The following is a 19,891-nucleotide window of genomic DNA, read 5'->3' as shown; positions in this document are numbered from 1 at the left end:
ATGGAGGGAGATGAGGATGGGGCAGGGCGAGTGCGGGAGCTGCAGGAGCAGCGAATGGCAATACAGAAGAAAACTTTCACCAAATGGATGAACAGTGTCTTCTCCAAGAATGGGGTGAGGAGCAGATAGAAGAAAGGGGGAAGAAAATGAGATGAGAAATATATTAGTATGAAAATGAAAATATATTACAGGGAATTAAATAGCCAGACCCCCCCCCCCCCCTTAAGGAATCAAATAGAACCCCACAGGTGGATGCTGGGGAATGCAAAAAAACTTCATAGAGCAAAGCAGCAGCACAGCAGAGGAGCACGATAGCAGAGCAGCAGCAAACAGAATGAGCAGATAGGTTTAAATAGCCCGCCCCAATCAGTTGAAGTGTGCGTGTGACTTATCACCTGAGTTGGTGCTAGTAGTAGTTGTAGTCAGGGGTGGAAAAAGTACTGCAATATAGAAATACTCTGTTACAAGTAAAAGTCCAGAATTCAAAATTGACTTGAGTAAAAGTACAAAAGTATTGGCATCAAAATATACTTAAAGTACTAAAAGTAAAAGTACAAAAATATATTTGAAAATATAGCCGATCTACAAGCTCACAACGCGTCGCGATGCGACGCGTTGTGAGCTTGTAGATCGTCTATTTTCAAATAGCCTATAGATATAAAATAGGGCTAAAGTGGTTAATGTATGTTTTATAATATCATAATGTATATCTGAAAAGTAACTGAAGTTTTCAAATAATTGTTGTGGAGTAAAAGTACATTATTTGCCTATTTTTTTTAATTTGCCAAATTAGAAATAGTACAAGTAAAGTACAAATACCTCAACATTTTAATTAGGTAAATGTACTTAGTTACTTTCCACCACTGCCCATAGTACAGACAGTCCCTTGGACTGTCCTGGTCCTGTCATCATAGATGTTATGGAAACAGGTGCTCTGTATTGCTGTCTGTACTAACTGTGTGTACAGGTAAAGATGTTCCATGGAGGCTATCAGCAGGTGTCTGTTTACTGTTCAATCAAAATACAGCCACAGGCTGAGTTTTATGTGCGTCTGCAATGTCTGCAATGAAGTGGGACAAGCCAATCGGGTGTAAGCTCCCCATCCGCAATATGGGATATACTGCACAATGACAGCTCACTCATCCCTTAGGCTGAATCCGTGCAACTATTGCCTCGTAGTTGATAATCTGTATAAAAAATGTGGGAACCACTGCATTAAACAGTGTAAGTATTATTTGTGGTTCGTGCCTCCTGGTGGAGATCTTTGCTCCACTAAGCACTCCTTACTAGTTTGTCTATGGAACAGAATGCTAAAAATCACACCTGTGTGAAGGTAGCGGCGCCTTTGATATATTTTGTCATAGATATGTGTTTCTACTAGAGAAACAATATTAAAAGGCTTCCAGTGGCACTAAATAGTGCCATTGGAAGCGAATCACCAAATGCATTCCAAGGTAAGTGGCAAAAACTGATCTGTCATAGCTGATAGAGTGGGTACCTAAAAAATAAACTTTAGGTACCCACTCTATCAGCTTCTATCTTCGTAGCTTTTTGTAGCAGATATACCTTTAGGTATAGAGCGGATATTAGCCCTCTATACCTGGCTTTTGCGTCAACGTTCTGATTGGTCAGGCTCGCCAAGGTTCTGATTGGTCAGGTCCGTCAACGTTCTGATTGGTCAGGTCCGTCAACGTTCTGATTGGTCACTATTTATGACATCACTATGTTACTATTCATGACATCACTATGATGTCATGAATAGTGACCAATCAGAACGTTGACGGACCTGACCAATCAGAACGTTGACGGACCTGACCAATCAGAACCTTGGCGAGCCTGACCAATCAGAACGTTGACGGACCTGACCAATCAGAACCTTGGCGAGCCTGACCAATCAGAACGTTGACGGACCTGACCAATCAGAACCTTGGCGAGCCTGACCAATCAGAACTTTGGCGAGCCTGACCAATCAGAACGTTGACGCAAAAGCCAGGTATAGAGGGCTAATAGCCGCTAAAAATGAAGCATTGTGTTTCATGCAGGGCACGGGAGTCATACATCGCTCAGCTGTAATCAGCTGTCTGTCTGCTGATTTGTTTTTCAATCATCCACACTTTTCTACACACCAATCACAGCTCATTCCCTCAACAAGGCAGTCCGTTTAAATATGGCTCCCTCCTACACTGGATCTCTGCTTTTCAATTGCTGCCACACGCTACTGCTGGCAAAGCTTATTGCCTCCACCACCCCAGGCTCCACTGTCTGAGAGTGTTTCTGACTGAACTATCTCGCAAAAAGTATTATGAGAAAACCCAAAAGTACTGTGAGGGATCACAAAACCTTTGCGAGGTCAGGTATCCCCCTGTGAAGGGATGTAAACCTGTATTTGTTTACTTCCCATGACACTTCAGGGGCTCCGAAGCAATTTTGAAATGTTTTTGTGATTTGCAACAAAGTGTACAGAATACAGATTGTTGTGTGTCAGTTTTTGGCTGAGCGCTGAGGCCTGCTGGTTCAAATCAGCTGTGTTTTCCATTCCCTCGGAGCATTCCGTATGATGCAGCAGATTCTCAGCTGCGAAAGGAATGTGTGTGTGTGTGTGTGTGTGTGTGTGTGTGTGTGTGTGTGTGTGTGTGTGTGTGTGTGTGTGTGTGTGTGTGTGTGTGTGTGTGTGTGTGTGTGTGTGTGTGTGTGTGCAATACATATGATGTTGTTTATGCATAAGAAGAGAGAGAGAGAGAGAGAGAGAGAGAGAGAGAGAGGGGGGTGAGCAAAGGAGTGCAGTGCATGATGTGGAAGTGAAGACACCCTCGCCTCCAGGACCACCTGCTGCCATTACATCAGGAGTGTGAGTGTGAGTGAGTGCGTGCGTGTGCGCTCGTGGGTGCATGTGTGTGTGTGTGCTAGTGCTCTCATCAGTACCACAGGAAGCAGACAGAACGTTTATAGAATTACCTTGGTTTCATTTCCTGTTGCCATGGGAGCTAACATTATTAGTCAGAGCTCATCACATCCAGCACACTAGCAACAATAGAAGAGAATATGACTAACAGTGGTGAATTATAACCGAAATATATAAATATTCTTGGGGTAAATTTAATTCTGAGTGTAAAAATGGGCCCTAAGTGGCCCTCTCCTGTCCTGTTCTCTCTGTTTCTTGTTCTATCCCAGCCACACCTGTCCTGTCCCTCCTGTCCTGTCCTGCCCTACCCCAAGTCCCAACCCATCCTGTCCTATTTTGTCCTGTCTCTGTACTGCCCTGTCTAGCGCCTGATTGCTAGATGCCAATCCCGATTTTGGAGAGTTCATCTAGATCACAGATTACAGATGTTTTCACTGATATATTGTCAAACAGTTAAAAAAAACGTTCAGAACCTTTGAAAATGATGCAGGTTGAAAGTTGTTGCCAATTCAAATAATGGGCAATATACCATATGTCCTGTCCTGTCTCTGTCCTCCTAACCCTCCCCATCATGTCCTGTCCTGTCTCTGTCCTACCCCATCAAATCCTGTCCAGCCATGTCCTGTCCTGTCTGTCTGTCTCTGTCTCTCTCCTATACGTACCTCACCAAACCCTATCCCATCTCTGTCCTGTCTTCTACCTCTCCTTGTAGACTCTGGGTCCATAGGAGACTGATGTCCACAGGAGGGGCACCATATGGGATTTTAACAGCTTCCTCCCATTCCTCAGTGGAAGGTGTCAGTCAGTTAGAGTGGGAACAATATACAGTATACTACTGTAGAACTACAGCACATAGAACATTCTTCAAACATCCTTTTGCATTCCTTGCTTTACTGAGAATAACAGGAAAGCTGAGAGGGAGACAGTGTAGAAGAGACAGACAGTAGGAAAGCTGAGCGGGAGACAGTGTGTAGGAGTCGGACATTGGTTGTCAGTGGGTCCTTGGGGCCTTTGGGGGGGGGGGGGGTTCAAGGGGGTCCCCTGCAAACATAGTTAACATAGCATCATAATCTTAATTAACCACTTTATCCATTTATCCTTTGGCTATTCAAAAAATGCAGATCTACAAGCTTGTATATCTGCTATTTTTCTTCTCTTCTGGGGGTCCCTGGCACAAAACACTTTCCATTTGGGGGGTACTTGACTTGAAAAAGTTTGAGAACCACTGTTGTATGAGAGACAGGCAGTAGGGAGGCTGAGAGGAGACCGTGTAGGAGAGACAGGCAGTAGGGAGGCTGAGAGGAGACCGAGTAGGAGAGACAGGCAGTAGGGAGGCTGAGAGGAGACCGTGTAGGAGAGACAGGCAGTAGGGAGGCTGAGAGGAGACCGAGTAGGAGAGACAGGCAGTAGGGAGGCTGAGAGGAGACCGTGTAGGAGAGGATATACATACAGTATGTCTCTTGGGGAACTGATCCATGTCCAACTGGGGTAGACGTGACTCCCCAGAAAGGGAGTGGACCACCTTACTAGATGGCATTTCTATCCCTCATAGCTCTGTGAGGAACAATGTGTCCTGACCCCCAGCCCTCTGTATCATCAGGATATCCTCAGCAGGACCAGGGACCTCTGTCTATTAATGTACATTTCTCTGTGTTATGTAACAGACTGGAGCCAGCCCGACGTTGAGGACTTTAACAGAAGGTTGTTTTCACATGCTGTATTAGCTCTGGGATTTACTGCTTCCATCACACCCACTCAGTCAGATTACATAGATTTGGATTCCTTTTAACTTATATACTGACATATCGTTGCTGTCGGGCAGAAACCTCTTATCTCCATATTCTATTTTTTTTTGTTTTTTTTGTAAATTAATGCCCTACTTGATCATACCATAGCTTTGCACAAAAGTAGCAGATCTACAAGCTCAAAACGCGTCGCTTCGCGTTTCGAGCTTGTCGATCTGCTATTTTTGCTATTTTTGAATTTTAATCCTGATAAGTAACAGTTTTGGACATGGTTTCCGACGATATTACTATTTCTGCCCACATAGCCAGAACGACAGAATGTTTGGAGAGTAGTTGCCGATACATGAATGAATAATCCAGCGGTCTGCATACACACATGCACACATCTTTTGTGTGTGTGTGTGTGTGTGTGTGTGTGTGTGTGTGTGTGTGTAGGAATCTGTATATCACACTCAAACTATGGCCGTTTCTAAACATCTAGAGACCCACTTTGAGTCCCGGAACACTGATTGAGAACCTGTATTGTGTTTGTCACCGCTTTAACCATGGCATCCCTAGTCTGTGCATGTCATAACAGGCGAACATTCTACGAAAACATGGGCGAATATTCTGCAAAAATAGCCGATCTAATAGCTACTGTAGTCGCATTGTGAGCTTCCTGATTGGCTATTTTCAGTGAAGAGATTTGGTGTGTGGAGGGGAAAAAGGAGGGGGCCAAGTACAGAGCCCTGGGGGAGCCCGGTCAACGAAGTATATAGGGTCCAAGTGGTTAACGTCACTTTGTGTCGATGACATTAACACCATATGGACCTCACCACGCCCTCACATGGAATGTACACATGCACTTATGTGCACTTATGTTGGTGTGTTCTGTATGATGTGTGTGTGTGTGTGTGTGTGTGTGTGTGTGTGTGTGTGTGTGTGTGTGTGTGTGTGTGTGTGTGTGTGTGTGTGTGTGTGTGTGTGTGTGTGTGTGTGTGTGTGTGTGTGTGTGTGTGTGTGTGTGTGTGTGTGTGTGTGTGTGTGTTGTGTGTGTGTGTCCACTCCCAGCCATACATTATGTGATTGTTAAGGAGGAGGCCTGCTTAGCTTCACATAATAATACTCCCATAGGAGCAGAGGAGAGGAAAAATAAGAGAGGGAAGGAGAGGATAGGAGCTAGGAAAGGAGAAGTGAGGAGAGAAGGAAGAAGTGAAAAATGTGTGCGTGTGTGTGCGTGTGCGTGTGTGTGCGTGTGCGCGTGCGTGCGTGCGTGCGTGCGTGCGTGCGTGTGTGTGTGTGTGTGTTTGAGTCACTCTTAATTCATTCTAGTCATTGAACTACATCTCCCCATAGTGAAAAGAAATATGTCATTGTAAAAAGCATATATACTTTTTGAAATATTTTGGTAATGTCAATATATATATAAAATATATTTCAAAGACACATCGCAGGGTCTAAAACGCGCGTGTGTGTGTGTGTGTGTGTGTGTGTGTGTGTGTGCGCGCGCGCGTGCGTGACTGCGTGTGTGTGTGTGTGTGTGTGTGTGTGTGTGTGTGTGTGCGCGCGTACGTGTGTGAGTGAGAGAGAGACAGTCACATGACAGTCAGCTGGCCTGTTGGTTTATTATTGGTCAGATTATATTTAGCTAGTACCTTGAACCTTGCAGGGCGGGGCAGGGCTGACGTTTTCTTGCTGTTCTGTCATTATTCATTCCCAGAGAGATAGAGCACCTTCCACTGACTGTACACTAGCACCATAAACAAGCACACTAAAAAAGGAACAGGTTTGTCATACTGACATTGTCTACGTATGGCAGAGGCAGAGTAGAGCCCTTACCTGAGGTCCTAAAGCGGTCCAGACATACATTGTGTGATGTCATGAGCTAACTGTGTTTTAACAGGCAGAGTACTGATAAATAATGAACACCTCCACCCCCCTCCCCCTGCCCGTCTCTCTCTCCCTGTGATGACAGATATAAGGGTTGCATGATCACAGAAGAATTTCATCAGAGGGAAGATGTCTCAGCCCTTTGTGTTGTGGTGTGTGTGGTCCCAAACGGACCAAAACGTCAACATTTGATTTGCAATTTGAAGTGTATATATCTGAAACATAATCTGTTCTCTATCAAATACATTTCCTCATGACTCCCTTGTGTACTTATTGACTGTGGGAGTGTATCATATCATGTGCTTTGTATGCATGTGTTTTGTATGCGTGTGCTGTGTGTGTGTGTGTGTGTGTGTGTGTGTGTGTGTGTGTGTGTGTGTGTGTGTGTGTGTGTGTGTGTGTGTGTGTGTGTGTGTGTGTGTGTGTGTGTGTGTGTGTGTGTGTGTGTGTGTGTGTGCGCGCGCGCGCGTGTGTCCCTGTCTCTGTGCTTGTCCCTAACCCAGCACTCACCAAAACACTTTTGTCCTCATGTGTGTGTGTGTGTGTGTGTATGTAGGAGACATTAAACCTGACAGATGTTTACACTGAACTGAAGACGGGCGTTGTTCTGGTGCGTCTTCTGGAGCTGATATCCGGGTCGGCACTTCCTGCTCCCAGCAGAAGAACCCTCCGCGCTCACTGTCTGGCCAACAACAGCATCGCCATTAACTTCCTTAGAACCAAGGTAACGTCCTGTACTTAAACACCAGCTTCCTATCTCTACATGCCAACTTCCTGTCTCTAGGCCAGGGGGTTCCCAAACAGTGGGTCGGGACCATTTGTGGGTTGTAGACAGATTTTTATGGGTCAAGAGTAGATATCCTTTTTTTCCTTTCCTACCTGAAAGTGATATATTATTTCAAAAGATTTTCAAAAATAAAAGACAAATCAAAGAAATACCATAAATAAAGAAAGAAAACGTTAAGAAGTGGTGAAAATAGAAGCTCTACAAGCTCTTTTAGAACTTTAAGAAGTAGTGAAAATAGAAGAGCTCAGGTCTGAGTTTGTAGATCTGCTATTTTAACTAGTTTGGGTCCCGAGGAGACATCAAATTTCTCGTGATAAAAGGTTTGGGATCCACTGCTTTTATTTGATCTTTGACTTACTTGCTCTCTTTATTATTATTGCAGGGTTTTATTTTGACATGCTATGTACAGTAGGCTACTGTTGCTGTATCTATCTAAGGGTATTTGTTCACAGTCTGTTTCTGTGGCCTAAAAAACACTCTTAATGCAGCGATGCACACAGGCAACTGACCAATCATGTTTTTGCTGTCAGATTCGGGTGGATCTGATTGGTCCGGAGAACGTGGTGGATGGGGACAGAACTCTGATCCTGGGTCTGCTCTGGATCATCATCCTCAGGTTTCAGATTGGAGCCATCAACCTTGACGAGGTAGGAATTTAAACCAATGACCTTAAACAAGGTAGAGACTAAAAACAACAACTTGATCACCTTAACTATCACCATTGGACGAGGTAGAAACTTAACTAGCACCACTGGATGAGGTAAAGACAAACAAACACCATTTGATGAGGCAGAGACTCAAACTAACAACCTGGCGCTTAGACAAGGTAGAGAGAGACTCACACACTATCAACATTGATGAGGCCGGAATGTAAAACCAATGGCCTTACACAAGGCAGGGACAACCATAATATCTTGAGTAGGTGAGAACTCAAACCAACAACCTCTCCTCTCCTCTTCCTCCTCTTCTTCTCCTCTGCCCTTCCAGTCAGGAGGTGGGAGCATAGCTCGTCGATCAGCCAAGGAGGCCCTGCTGATTTGGTGTCAGAGGAAGACTGCTGATTACAGTAACGTAGATATCAAGGACTTCTCTGGGAGCTGGAGAGATGGACTGGCCTTCAATGCACTCATACACACACACAGGTAGAGGAACACGCACACACACACACACACACACACACAAACACACGCACACGCACGCGCACGCACACGCAAACACACACACACACACACACACACACACACACACACACACACACACACACACACACACACACACACACACACACACACACACACACACACACACACACACACACACACTAAATGATCTGTCCTGTTCCAAAACGTCTCCCAACTAATGCTCTGCATTTCAGGCCTGACCTTTTTGACTATGGGCGTCTCCATGACGATGACCCCAAGCATAACCTGGGCCACGCCTTCTCGGTGGCAGAGAGAGAGTTTGGCATCATGCAGCTGTTGGACGTGGAGGACATGTTGGTCCGTCACCCGGATGAGAAGTCCATCATGACCTACGTGTCGCTGTACTACCACTACTTCAACAAGATGAAACACGAACAGACCAGACAGAAGAGGATAGCTAAGGTTGGTGGTGGCGGTAGTGGGACTACGTACTGGTAGTAGTAGTGGTAGTGTTGTTGTTGTACATCAGTGGTTCCTAGACGAGTTGCTAAATGTCCCCAGAAATTTCAGAAATTGCCAAATAATCTAACATTTAAGAATTCCATACATTTTCAAAAATATAAGGAATCAAAAACACTCTTTACAATGTTTGTAAAAAGAAATAGGGCTTAAGTTATTCATTCAGAATACATTCTTGTATGGGTCCCAGAGAGACACCGAAAAATATCTTTTGGGTCTCAAGCTTAAAACGTTTGGGAAACCCTGTTCTACATGACAACATATGTCTGTGCTGCCACTGATGTCCAATTCAAACAGGAAGAGTAAAGAGTTTGTCATTGACAATATAATATAGGATTCTTTCACCCTCTGCTGGGCAGTTTGGAAACTGCAGTTGCCTCATCTGCATAATTCTCTGCGTGTGTGTGTGTGAGAGAGAGAGAGAGAGAGAGAGAGAGAGAGAGAGAGAGAGAGAGAGAGAGAGAGAGAGAGAGAGAGAGAGAGAGAGAGAGAGAGAGAGAGAGAGAGAGAGAGAGAGAGAGAGAGAGAGAGAGAGAGAGAGAGAGAGAGAGAGAGAGAGAGAGAGAGAGAGAGAGATGCCTCTGCCCTGCACAGTCTGATAGAAAGCACAAAGCTTTAATAGCAGAAATAGTCTAGGTAAACTTAATTAATTGCAAAACATGACACCCCTTATTCAAAACAGATGGCGAATGCATTCTTCTCTTTATAGGGCCTACACGGGTAACCACAAACTACCTGTGAGACCTTTATGAATTGAACCTCACAGTCAACAGTCAGTCAGTCAGTCAGTTAATAATAGTCAACATTTCCATATAAATTAAAATAATATTTAACATGTTTGCAATTTTGTGTGCAAAATAGTGAAATATAATTCACATCAACTATTAATACATCAGTGGTTCAATCCTGTAAGTTACTTCATCACATTACTATAGTATTACAGCAGCTTAATGCTGGTCATAGAGATAGAACACACAGAATGGACAGCCTCATCCACAGGAGATTAACAAACAGTTATCCTCCTGTCCATCCTCTCTAGGTCTGTGCAGGGGGTGGAACTAGAGAAGCTAAGCTAAGCTAATCACATTACAATCCTACAGACTTGTTGCAGGAAGCAAGCATATACAGTACACTCCCATTCAGTTTTCCATCAGCCTGGTCTCTATTTAAACATAGACGCTGTTCAGTCAGGAAGCTGTTACTTGATGACAGAAGAAGACAGTAAGGAGTGGTCTTGTAGTTCCTATATGTAGGTCAGGGGAAGGGGAGTATTTATTAATACACGGTACTGTAACTGTGCCTTGTGCTGTTTAGGACAAGCACTGTACCTACAGTAGCAGGTGAATATAGACTACTAGAGGATACAGTACATAGCAATACTTCCATTATGCATTTGCGACTCAGTGAGTGTACATTTGTTCACTCTCGGTTAAATTAAAGTGAAATGAGTGACTCTAATTTGTAATTAGAGTAAAATGTACCCTCAGGATTTTACAGTAAGGAAGATTGGGTGAGCAGCGGGTGGGATGGAGGAAGGAAGGTGGTTTCTCGCATTACTGATGTGTGGTTGAATTGAAAGACATTTGGCTTCATTTCTAAACTGACAACCTGGATAAAACTCCAGGAATAGAATGGAGAACATACGTAAGACCGGGTGTCTGTACCTACACAGCACAGGTGAACACTTGCTGCAGTGGCTTGTGAGACCCAACATTAATTTCCTACAGGCCAGCAGAGTGGACTAGTAATAGCATACCAGGCACAGACTACATTTCCCAGCACTATGTGGGGGAGGCCTGTGTTTGGAGGCATGGGCAGGTACAGGGCGTTTCCCTGGGTACATGTGGTGGGCGTGTCCAGGGAGGTGATGCCATTAGGAGGAAGAGGCTCCAGTGCTTTAAATCAGGTTTGACCTCACTCTGGTTCTGTGTGTGTGTGTGTGTGTGTGTGTGTGTGTGTGTGTGTGTGTGTGTGTGTGTGTGTGTGTGTGTGTGTGTGTGTGTGTGTGTGTGTGTGTGTGTGTGTGTGTGTGTGTGTGTGTGTGTGTGTGTGTTAATTAATCGTGTGTAAACTAAATGTGTGTAATCTACTTTTAAAAGTGTTTTAAAAAATGTCTTTACAAATGAATAAGGTACAGTAGCCTACTGTTTTTTTTAATCCAAATGCTGTGTTGATATCTCTCTCTCTCTCTCTCTCTCTCTCTCTCTCTCTCTCTCTCTCTCTCTCTCTCTCTCTCTCTCTCTCTCTGTCAGATTGTGGATACGATGAGGCAGCTGGATGATATGAAAGTCCAGTATGGCAGAATGGTTTCAGATCTACTCCAGTGGATCAGAGCCAAGGTAAGGAAAATATTATTACTACTAATAAGATTGAGCTTGTAGATCTAGACCATTTTTCACTACGTAAAAAAAAAGAAGTAATTTCACAGGGGGACTGCAGCCAGAGGCTAGGGCTATTTGGGGGTCCTTGGCAGTTTGGGAAGCCCACACGGTTTCTTCAAGTACTGCTTTTGTAAATAGTTTAATAGTGTAGTTTAGCTGACTCACCCACCTATTTAGCTGACCCACCTGATAAATATTATGTTAATAAAGGTTCAATATTTATCAGAATAACTATAAAGAGCTTAAAAGTTAAAGATGTTCTCTTTTAAACATGTTGATTCGACTAACTGACTAACAGAATGAATGAAAAAAATACTTGTCTGACTGGCCTATTGGTTGTCTGATTACTTTTAAAAAAATGCATTGATTCATTGATAGATTGATTGATTGATTGATTGATTAATTCATTTATTAATGTATTCATTGTAGATATTGGAGCTGAATGACAGAAAATTCCCTAACTCTCTGAAAGACATGCGGACTCTGGTTTCTGCTTTTAAGACCTACAGGACTGTTGAGAAACCGCCTAAATACCAGGTCTACACACACACACACACACACACACACACACACACACACACACACACACACACACACACACACACACACACACACACACACACACACACACACACACACACACACACACACACACACACACACACACACACACACACTCATCTTTTCTTTCTCTCTCTCTAGGAGCGTGGTGCGATTGAGGCCCATGTATTCAGTCTGAGGACACAGCTAGCAGCTAACAACCAGAGAGCCTATATGCCTCCAGAAGGTACGTATGCAAGCACGCACGCATGCACGTGCACACAGTACGGACCAAATGCCAAAATTCGCACCACAAGACACACAAACGTGTACTGTCGAAGTGTGTTGACTTGTGTTTGTGTGTGTGTGCGTGCGCGCGCGCGTGTGTGTGTGTGTGTGTGTGTGTGTGTGTGTGTGCGTGTGTGTGTGTGTGTGTGTGTGTGTGTGTGTGTGTGTGTGTGTGTGTGTCTAGGTAAGACCCTCAGTGACATAGAGAAGAGCTGGGTGTTGTTGGAGAGAGCTGAACATGAGAGAGAGCGTGCCCTGCAGGAGGCGCTACTAAGGCTGGAACATCTGGAGCAACTGGCGCAGAAGTTCGCTAGGAAGGTCAGTCAAGAGACCACCTGGATGTGGTCTTTCTCTCTCTCATATGGAAACTGTATTATATTCTTGTTATAGGCACCTTGCTGATAAGGTCAAATGTAAGAAATGTGGTCCTTTTGGTAGCCAGTATATGATGATAATAATGGAAATAAATTACATGTTTGGAACATAAGACCTTGCACAGAGCATGGAGATCAAACGCTGTAGATGCAGCATATAATGTTGAAACGAGTGATCATTCAGTTAGCCTTTTATTGAGAAAGAGATTAAATACAGAAAGCTGAGAGGGAGATAATGTAGGAAGGACAGACAATAGGAAAGCTGAGAGGGAGACAATGTAGGAAGGACAGACAATAGGAAAGCTGAGAGGGAGACAATGTAGGAAGGACAGACAATAGGAAAGCTGAGAGGGAGACAATGTAGGAAGGACAGACAATAGGAAAGCTGAGAGGGAGACAATGTAGGAAGGACAGACGGTAGGAATGCTGAGAGGGAGACAGAGTGTAGGCGAGACAGCAGAGAAGGTCCAGGTGGGATCTAATCCCAGACCAACAGGAGTACATCTGGGTCCAGAGAGGTGAACTAAGTACATTTACTCATTTTTACTTTACTGGAGTACTTCCATTTTTCAATAATTATACTTCTACTCCAATACATCTCAAAGGCAAATATTGTACTTTTTACTCCACTGTAATGATTTGAAAACATTAGTTACTAGTTACTTTGTAGATTTTGATTATTATTACAATACCACGTGCCACGTCAGACCTATAGACAGTATATACTTTGGCAATCTGAAAATAGCCTATCTGCAAACTCACAACTTGTGAGCTTTTAGATCAGCTATTTTCAAATGATTTTTAATACATTTTATACATTTGAAAACTTGTAAAATGGTACTTTAAGTATTAAGGTACTTTTTGGTACTTTAAGTATTAAGTATATTTAATATTTTGATGCCAATACTTTTGTTCTTTTACTCAAGTACATTTTGAATACCGAACTTGTACTTGTAACAGACTATTTCTACAACAGGGTATTGATACTTTTACTTGACTGAAAAATGGGAGTATACTTCTTCCATCACTGGTCTTAACCATTAGGTCACTGCTATGTCAAATGACTGTCTGTCCCCTGTCCTCTCCAGGCAGCTTTGAGGGAGAGTTATCTGGAGGACACAGAGAAGCTGATCAGGAGACAGGAGGTGAGAGGACTGAGCAGTCTGGAGGACGCCCAGGCTGCCTCTCGGCGCGTAGAGGGCCTCGGGACAGACGCCCTGGTCAGAGAGCAACGCTTCACTGCCCTCACAGAGATGGCCCACACCATAGAGACAGGAAACTACCACAGCAAAGAGGAAGTCATCAGGAGGTGAGACAAGACACATACCAGAACATAAATGGTGCATTTATATAGCACTTTTATCCAAAGCGCTTTACAGAGATTGTGCATTACATTCACCCATTCATTCATACACCGATGGCGGAGGAAACCATGCAAGGCACCAACCTGCTGATCGGGAGCAATTAGGGGTTCAGCGTCTTTCTCAAGGACGCTTCGACACCAACTACGGGGGAGCCCGGGATCAAACTGGGACTCACGGTTGCCATCCGGCCACTCTACCCCTGAGCCACTGCCGCCCCCGAACATGCAAGCACAAAAAAAAATAACCTTCTGCCCTCAACATTAAAACTGGTGGTGTGCTCAGTGCTCACACATGCAACAACTTAAAGCTGCAATCCGGAACTTGTTTTAATGAATAAAATGTTATATGTTATTATGTTAATAATACAATATAACTAGAACATCTGCAGTGGTTGGAGGTGAGAAATGTAATTTCAACCCTGGCACTGGGTATTAGTACCTGGGTTGAGTGGTTAAGTAGCCCTGCCTAAAGCGCATAAGCCCAATATCTCCCCTGCCAATCGGGTATTTCCTCTTGGATGAGCAGCATATGTTTGGTTTCCCAGACTTTCGTTAAATCTACAGTAGCTATTTAGCAACATTTGATCTGATCAACACAGAAACTGATTTGTAAATTTTCCTGTAACAAAATCATTTCAAATTTACTGTAGCCTACCTCTTCTATGAACATGTTCTTGCTAACTATTTATTCATATAAAGACTTAACAGGGCTTCTCTCAGCTTTGTAAATATGCATGCATGTCTTTGTGACAGGATAAAAATAAAGATACTCTACTAAACTTAAGGAGTCTGATGAATCATTCTCTGTAGATAAATATAGCACCTTTGGGAACAGAACTGCCCACTACTTTATGGCACTCTGTCTGTGGGAAGCATAATTTACCGCTTAGGGTTATAGTTTGGTTAAGGTTAAGGTTAAGGTAAAGGTTAAGGATAGGCATGTGGTGTTGATGGTTAAGGTTATACATTAGGGACTAAATCAAAGGATGTTCCTCACAAATATAGTGATACCAGTTTGTGTGTGTGTTCCAGAGAGCTCAATATCAGACATCGATGGAAGGACCTGCTGAAGCAGTTGGACGAGCATAAGCGGATGCTGGCAAATGCAGTCCAAACGTTCAGTGTCCTCAGAGACATAGAGCTGGTCTCACAGGAGCTCAAAGAACTGCAGGTATCAGTGTGTTTTACAAAGTAATTGGTGTAGGCACACCCTCAGACTTGAATGAAGCGCTCCTCCTGGCCTAGACGTCTGAGGCTTGTTGTAATCCATAACATATGTTATAAGTATAGTCCTTGGGCCAAACCCCAAAATCTCACATATCGCTACCACCTGGGATGGCAAATTCTAGTTGGGATTTTTTTATTCCTATACATCCCTAGATATTATTTTTGTATGATAGACCTTCCTGAGGCCCAGCTAAATTGGGGTTATCAGCTGCTAAAGTTGATGCCATTGAAAAATGGCATTTTAGACACATGTGCATATCTTGGTATTGGCTCACGTTCAGGGCATATTACAATGTTTTATATTTTATGTTTGGTATAATTTTTAAGGGGACACTTTGAGCTTTCATTCGAGCCCTTTGGTGACTATGTATGATAAGTACGGTGGTCACTGGAGCTCTTCAAACCTTTAATAACCTTTTTTTTCTCACAATTTCCGCCTAAACCATATATTTTCTTTTAGTTCTGTGGCATCAAGAAACATCAGAGACACAAAACACAACAACTGGAATACTACTGACATGACCCTAAGGATTCAGGAAATGTATAATTTACCCATAGTATTTCATTCTGGGGTGGTAATTTTCAGCCTTATCTTAAACAAGCACTTTTTATGAGAAATAGACCGGTCAATAGGCATATAAGAAAGAGTACCACTAAACCTCCCTAAACATTGATACAAAAGGGTTTTCAATTGATTCTGGTACCTTTAGGCATGCTTGAGAACATCCCAAATATCCAGGAAAATATACTTAGCAGAAAGGCATAATTTTCAAGATGCCATCCAAGATGGTCATGCAGTTCTGGGCAAGAACCATGCAGTGTTTTGCATTCAGTACAAATATGTAATTTCTGCCTATTGTAAAAAGGAGACCACTTCTAGGAGAGGAGACTGCATCTATAGCTGTATGAGACCACTGTACTGTATCTAGAAACCACTGTACTGTACTGAATATATTGGAAGTGGTCTGTAGACCACTCTACTGCATCTGTAGACCACTCTACTGCATCTGTAGACCACTCTAGTGCATCTGTAGACCACTGTAGTGCATCTGTAGACCACTCTACTGCATCTGTAGACCACTCTAGTGCATCTGTAGACCACTCTACTGCATCTGTAGACCACTCTACTGCATCTGTAGACCACTCTACTGCATCTGTAGACCACTCTAGTGCATCTGTAGACCACTGTAGTGCATCTGTAGACCACTCTACTGCATCTGTAGACCACTCTAGTGCATCTGTAGACCACTCTACTGCATCTGTAGACCCCTCTACTGCATCTGTAGACCACTCTACTGCATCTGTAGACCACTGTAGTGCATCTGTAGACCCCTCTACTGCATCTGTAGACCACTCTACTGCATCTGTAGACCACTGTAGTGCATCTGTAGACCCCTCTACTGCATCTGTAGATCACTCTAGTGCAGACCACCACACTGTATCTATTGCTATCTGAGACCACTTTACTGTATCTAGAGACCACTGTATTGTGTATATATACCACTGTACTGCATCTATAGCTATATGAGACCACTGTATTGCATCTAGACCACTGTGCTGCATCTATATCCCACTGTACTGAATCTATAAACCACTGTACTGCATATATAGACCATTGTACTGCATCTAAAGACCACTGTACTGCATCTATAGACTAGCTACTGTATCTATAGACTGCTGTACTGTATCGATAGACCACTGTAGTGCATCTGTGTAGACCATGTAGTGCATCTGTAGACCCCTGTCGTGATCTGTAGACCCCTCTAGTGTGTCTGTAGACCCCTCTAGTATGTCTGTAGACTACTGTCTTGATCTGTAGACATCTCTGGACACTGATACTGCATCTGTAGACCCCTCTACTGCATCTGTAGACCACTCTAGTGCATCTGTAGACCACTCTACTGCATCTGTAGACCACTCTAGTGCATCTGTAGACCACTCTAGTGCATCTGTAGACCACTCTAGTGCATCTGTAGACCACTCTACTGCATCTGTAGACCACTATACTGCATCTGTAGACCCCTCTACTGCATCTGTAGACCCCTATACTGCATCTGTAGACCCCTCTACTGCATCTGTAGACCCCTATACTGCATCTGTAGACCCCTATACTGCATCTGTAGACCACTGTAGTGCATCTGTAGACCACTCTACTGCATCTGTAGACCCCTCTACTGCATCTGTAGACCACTCTACTGCATCTGTAGACCCCTCTACTGCATCTGTAGACCCCTATACTGCATCTGTAGACCACTCTACTGCATCTGTAGACCACTCTACTGCATCTGTAGACCCCTCTACTGCATCTGTAGACCACTCTACTGCATCTGTAGACCACTGTAGTGCATCTGTAGACCACTCTACTGCATCTGTAGACCCCTCTACTGCATCTGTAGACCACTCTACTGCATCTGTAGACCACTGTAGTGCATCTGTAGACCCCTCTACTGCATCTGTAGACCACTCTAGTGCATCTGTAGACCCCTCTACTGCATCTGTAGACCACTCTACTGCATCTGTAGACCACTGTAGTGCATCTGTAGACCACTCTACTGCATCTGTAGATCACTCTACTGCATCTGTAGATCACTCTAGTGCATCTGTAGATCACTGTACTGCATCTGTAGACCACTCTACTGCATCTGTAGATCACTGTACTGCATCTACCGAGCCTTTGTGGCGACATAGTCATGTTAAATGTGCTTTATATATACATGTTTAAAGCTGTGTTGAGTTGAGATGCAGTATAGTGGTCTATAGATACAGTACAGTGGTCAATGTATGTGGTCTATAAATGCAGTACAATGGTCTATACATGCAGTACAGTAGTTTATAGATTCAGTGCAGTGGGATTGGATGCAGCACAGTGGTTTATAGATTCAGTACAGTGGGATATAGATGCAGCACAGTGGTCTAGATGCAATACAGTGGTCTCATATATGCAGTTAAGTGGTCTCATATAGCAATAGATACAGTGCGGTGGTATATATACACAATACAGTGGTCTCTAGATACATTAAAGTGGTCTCATATAGCAATAGATACAGTGGGGTGGTCTAGATACAGTACAGTGGTTTCTAGATACAGTACAGTGGTCTCATACAGCTATAGATGCAGTCTCCTCTCCTAGAAGTGGTCTCCTTTTTACAATAGGCAGAAATTACATATTTGTACTGCATGCAAAACACTGCATGGTTCTTGCCCAGAACTGCATGAGATAGGCATACATTTGGCATGTCTGTACAGGAGAGGCTTGTAGGTATCCATGTAACCCATTTTCATTCACATATATTGAGGTGACAGCTCAAGGGACCATTTGGAAAATGGTGATGGTCGTTTTTCCCTCGCCAAAATGTTGTCTTAACTTTGAATCATTAGGTATTTAGCCCCCTTCCCGACAAGGTAGCATGACAAGGTTGGTCCCATTGGAAACCTGAGGTTGTCTGGAATCAAATGTTATCTCTATCTTTGGGCTACGTCTAAATTTGAGTGTTCCACAGTCTCCGAAAGACAGTCTCGCCGGCGTTCCAGCCAGCCATCCCGCAGGTCTCATAGGGTTAATAAAACATTGAAAAAAACACACTTGGGACCACTTCTTTTCTTGGGATCATCAAAATCCCAATATTAGAGGTCCTATGGATGCCAAAAATCAAAACTAGAAAAAAAAATAAGCAGTCGCGCGTGGACCCCTCCTAGGGCCTCTACTACTTCAGCTTTGATTCCTGAAAAAACTGCTCCACCACCAAATAGGCCACACCCACTTCATCAACTACTTTAATTGGACACAGGTTTGTTTAATTTATAAAAAAAAGGAGCAGTGTGATGTCCAAAAAGTGTGTTATATAACTTTTAATATGTTGTTGGCTATGAATGAAAATCCGCCTATAGAGAAAAATAACAACATGTCAAAACATATAAAAAGCTGCTCCTATGGAAAGTCTATCATATTTTTATTTACTTATATTGGCCCAAAAAACAATTTAGTATAGGTAAGGTTTTGCCAACTTTGTGGTAGCGATATCTCGTCTGGCCCAAGGACTAGTAGGGCAGGAGACACACATAACTGTGAGCGAGTCAACGGTGCATCCAAGACAAGTCAGAATGTTGAACTATGGCTCTCTATTACCGAACAATATCTACTTTGCAAACGTCACTGTATGTCAACAACTAAATCTCAGGAGATGTCATGGTTGAGCAATCTTGCCTGACTTTCCATCTTAAATGGCCTTTCCATTGCATTATTCCTTGAAGGAAATAGGACATTCCAACTTTATGACATGTCTGGCATACAGAATAAGACCACAACATTTGGTCTCCCTACATGGTCTAGAACTCTGGCTGGGATTTACAACCCTGACCCCTGGTGCTGCGCCCACTGAACAGTGTTTCAACCATGTGTGTGTGCATGGCTGTGTGCCGTTTGTTATGTTGGCCTTGATTGATTTTATTTCTACAACAGTGAAGCCAAAGGTAATGCATTTTCCACTCCTATTATCTGTTTCCAGGTCCAGGCTAGCTCTACAGAGCAGGGCAAACAGCTAGCGGAGGTAGAGTCTCTGCTCCAGAGACAAGACCTGCTGGAAGCTCAGATCTCTGCACATGGAGAGACCATCACAGCCCTCAGCAACACCACCAGCAAGGTACTGGACACTTACACACATCACAGGGATCCAAGCACCTTCATTCGTTTTTCAAAAGTCTGCATTTTATCATAATAAGCTAGTATATCTGATTTAGCCAAACTAAACTATAAG

The 19,891-nt window shown here is 43.5% G+C and overlaps 1 protein-coding gene across 1 annotated transcript in view; it reads left to right on the top strand.

Moving 5' to 3' along the window:
- sptbn5 (spectrin, beta, non-erythrocytic 5) overlaps positions 1-19,891 on the top strand; it is a gene marked incomplete at its 5' end in the record, with an annotated part of 72,388 nt that continues 52,497 nt past the window's right edge. The window contains 12 exons of the mRNA XM_084044535.1: positions 1-114; positions 7,073-7,240; positions 7,834-7,950; positions 8,291-8,445; positions 8,679-8,907; positions 11,217-11,303; positions 11,775-11,882; positions 12,048-12,132; positions 12,358-12,491; positions 13,636-13,856; positions 14,943-15,081; positions 19,643-19,777. Coding sequence (XP_083900661.1) covers positions 1-114; positions 7,073-7,240; positions 7,834-7,950; positions 8,291-8,445; positions 8,679-8,907; positions 11,217-11,303; positions 11,775-11,882; positions 12,048-12,132; positions 12,358-12,491; positions 13,636-13,856; positions 14,943-15,081; positions 19,643-19,777 — 1,692 coding nt within the window. The remainder of the gene's footprint in view (positions 115-7,072; positions 7,241-7,833; positions 7,951-8,290; positions 8,446-8,678; positions 8,908-11,216; positions 11,304-11,774; positions 11,883-12,047; positions 12,133-12,357; positions 12,492-13,635; positions 13,857-14,942; positions 15,082-19,642; positions 19,778-19,891) is intronic.

This window comes from Gymnoscopelus microlampas (genome assembly GCF_963454915.1).
Source record: "Gymnoscopelus microlampas genome assembly, chromosome: 20".
Taxonomy (NCBI): Eukaryota; Metazoa; Chordata; class Actinopteri; order Myctophiformes; family Myctophidae; genus Gymnoscopelus; species Gymnoscopelus microlampas.
This window is presented reverse-complemented; position numbering and strand designations above follow the sequence as displayed.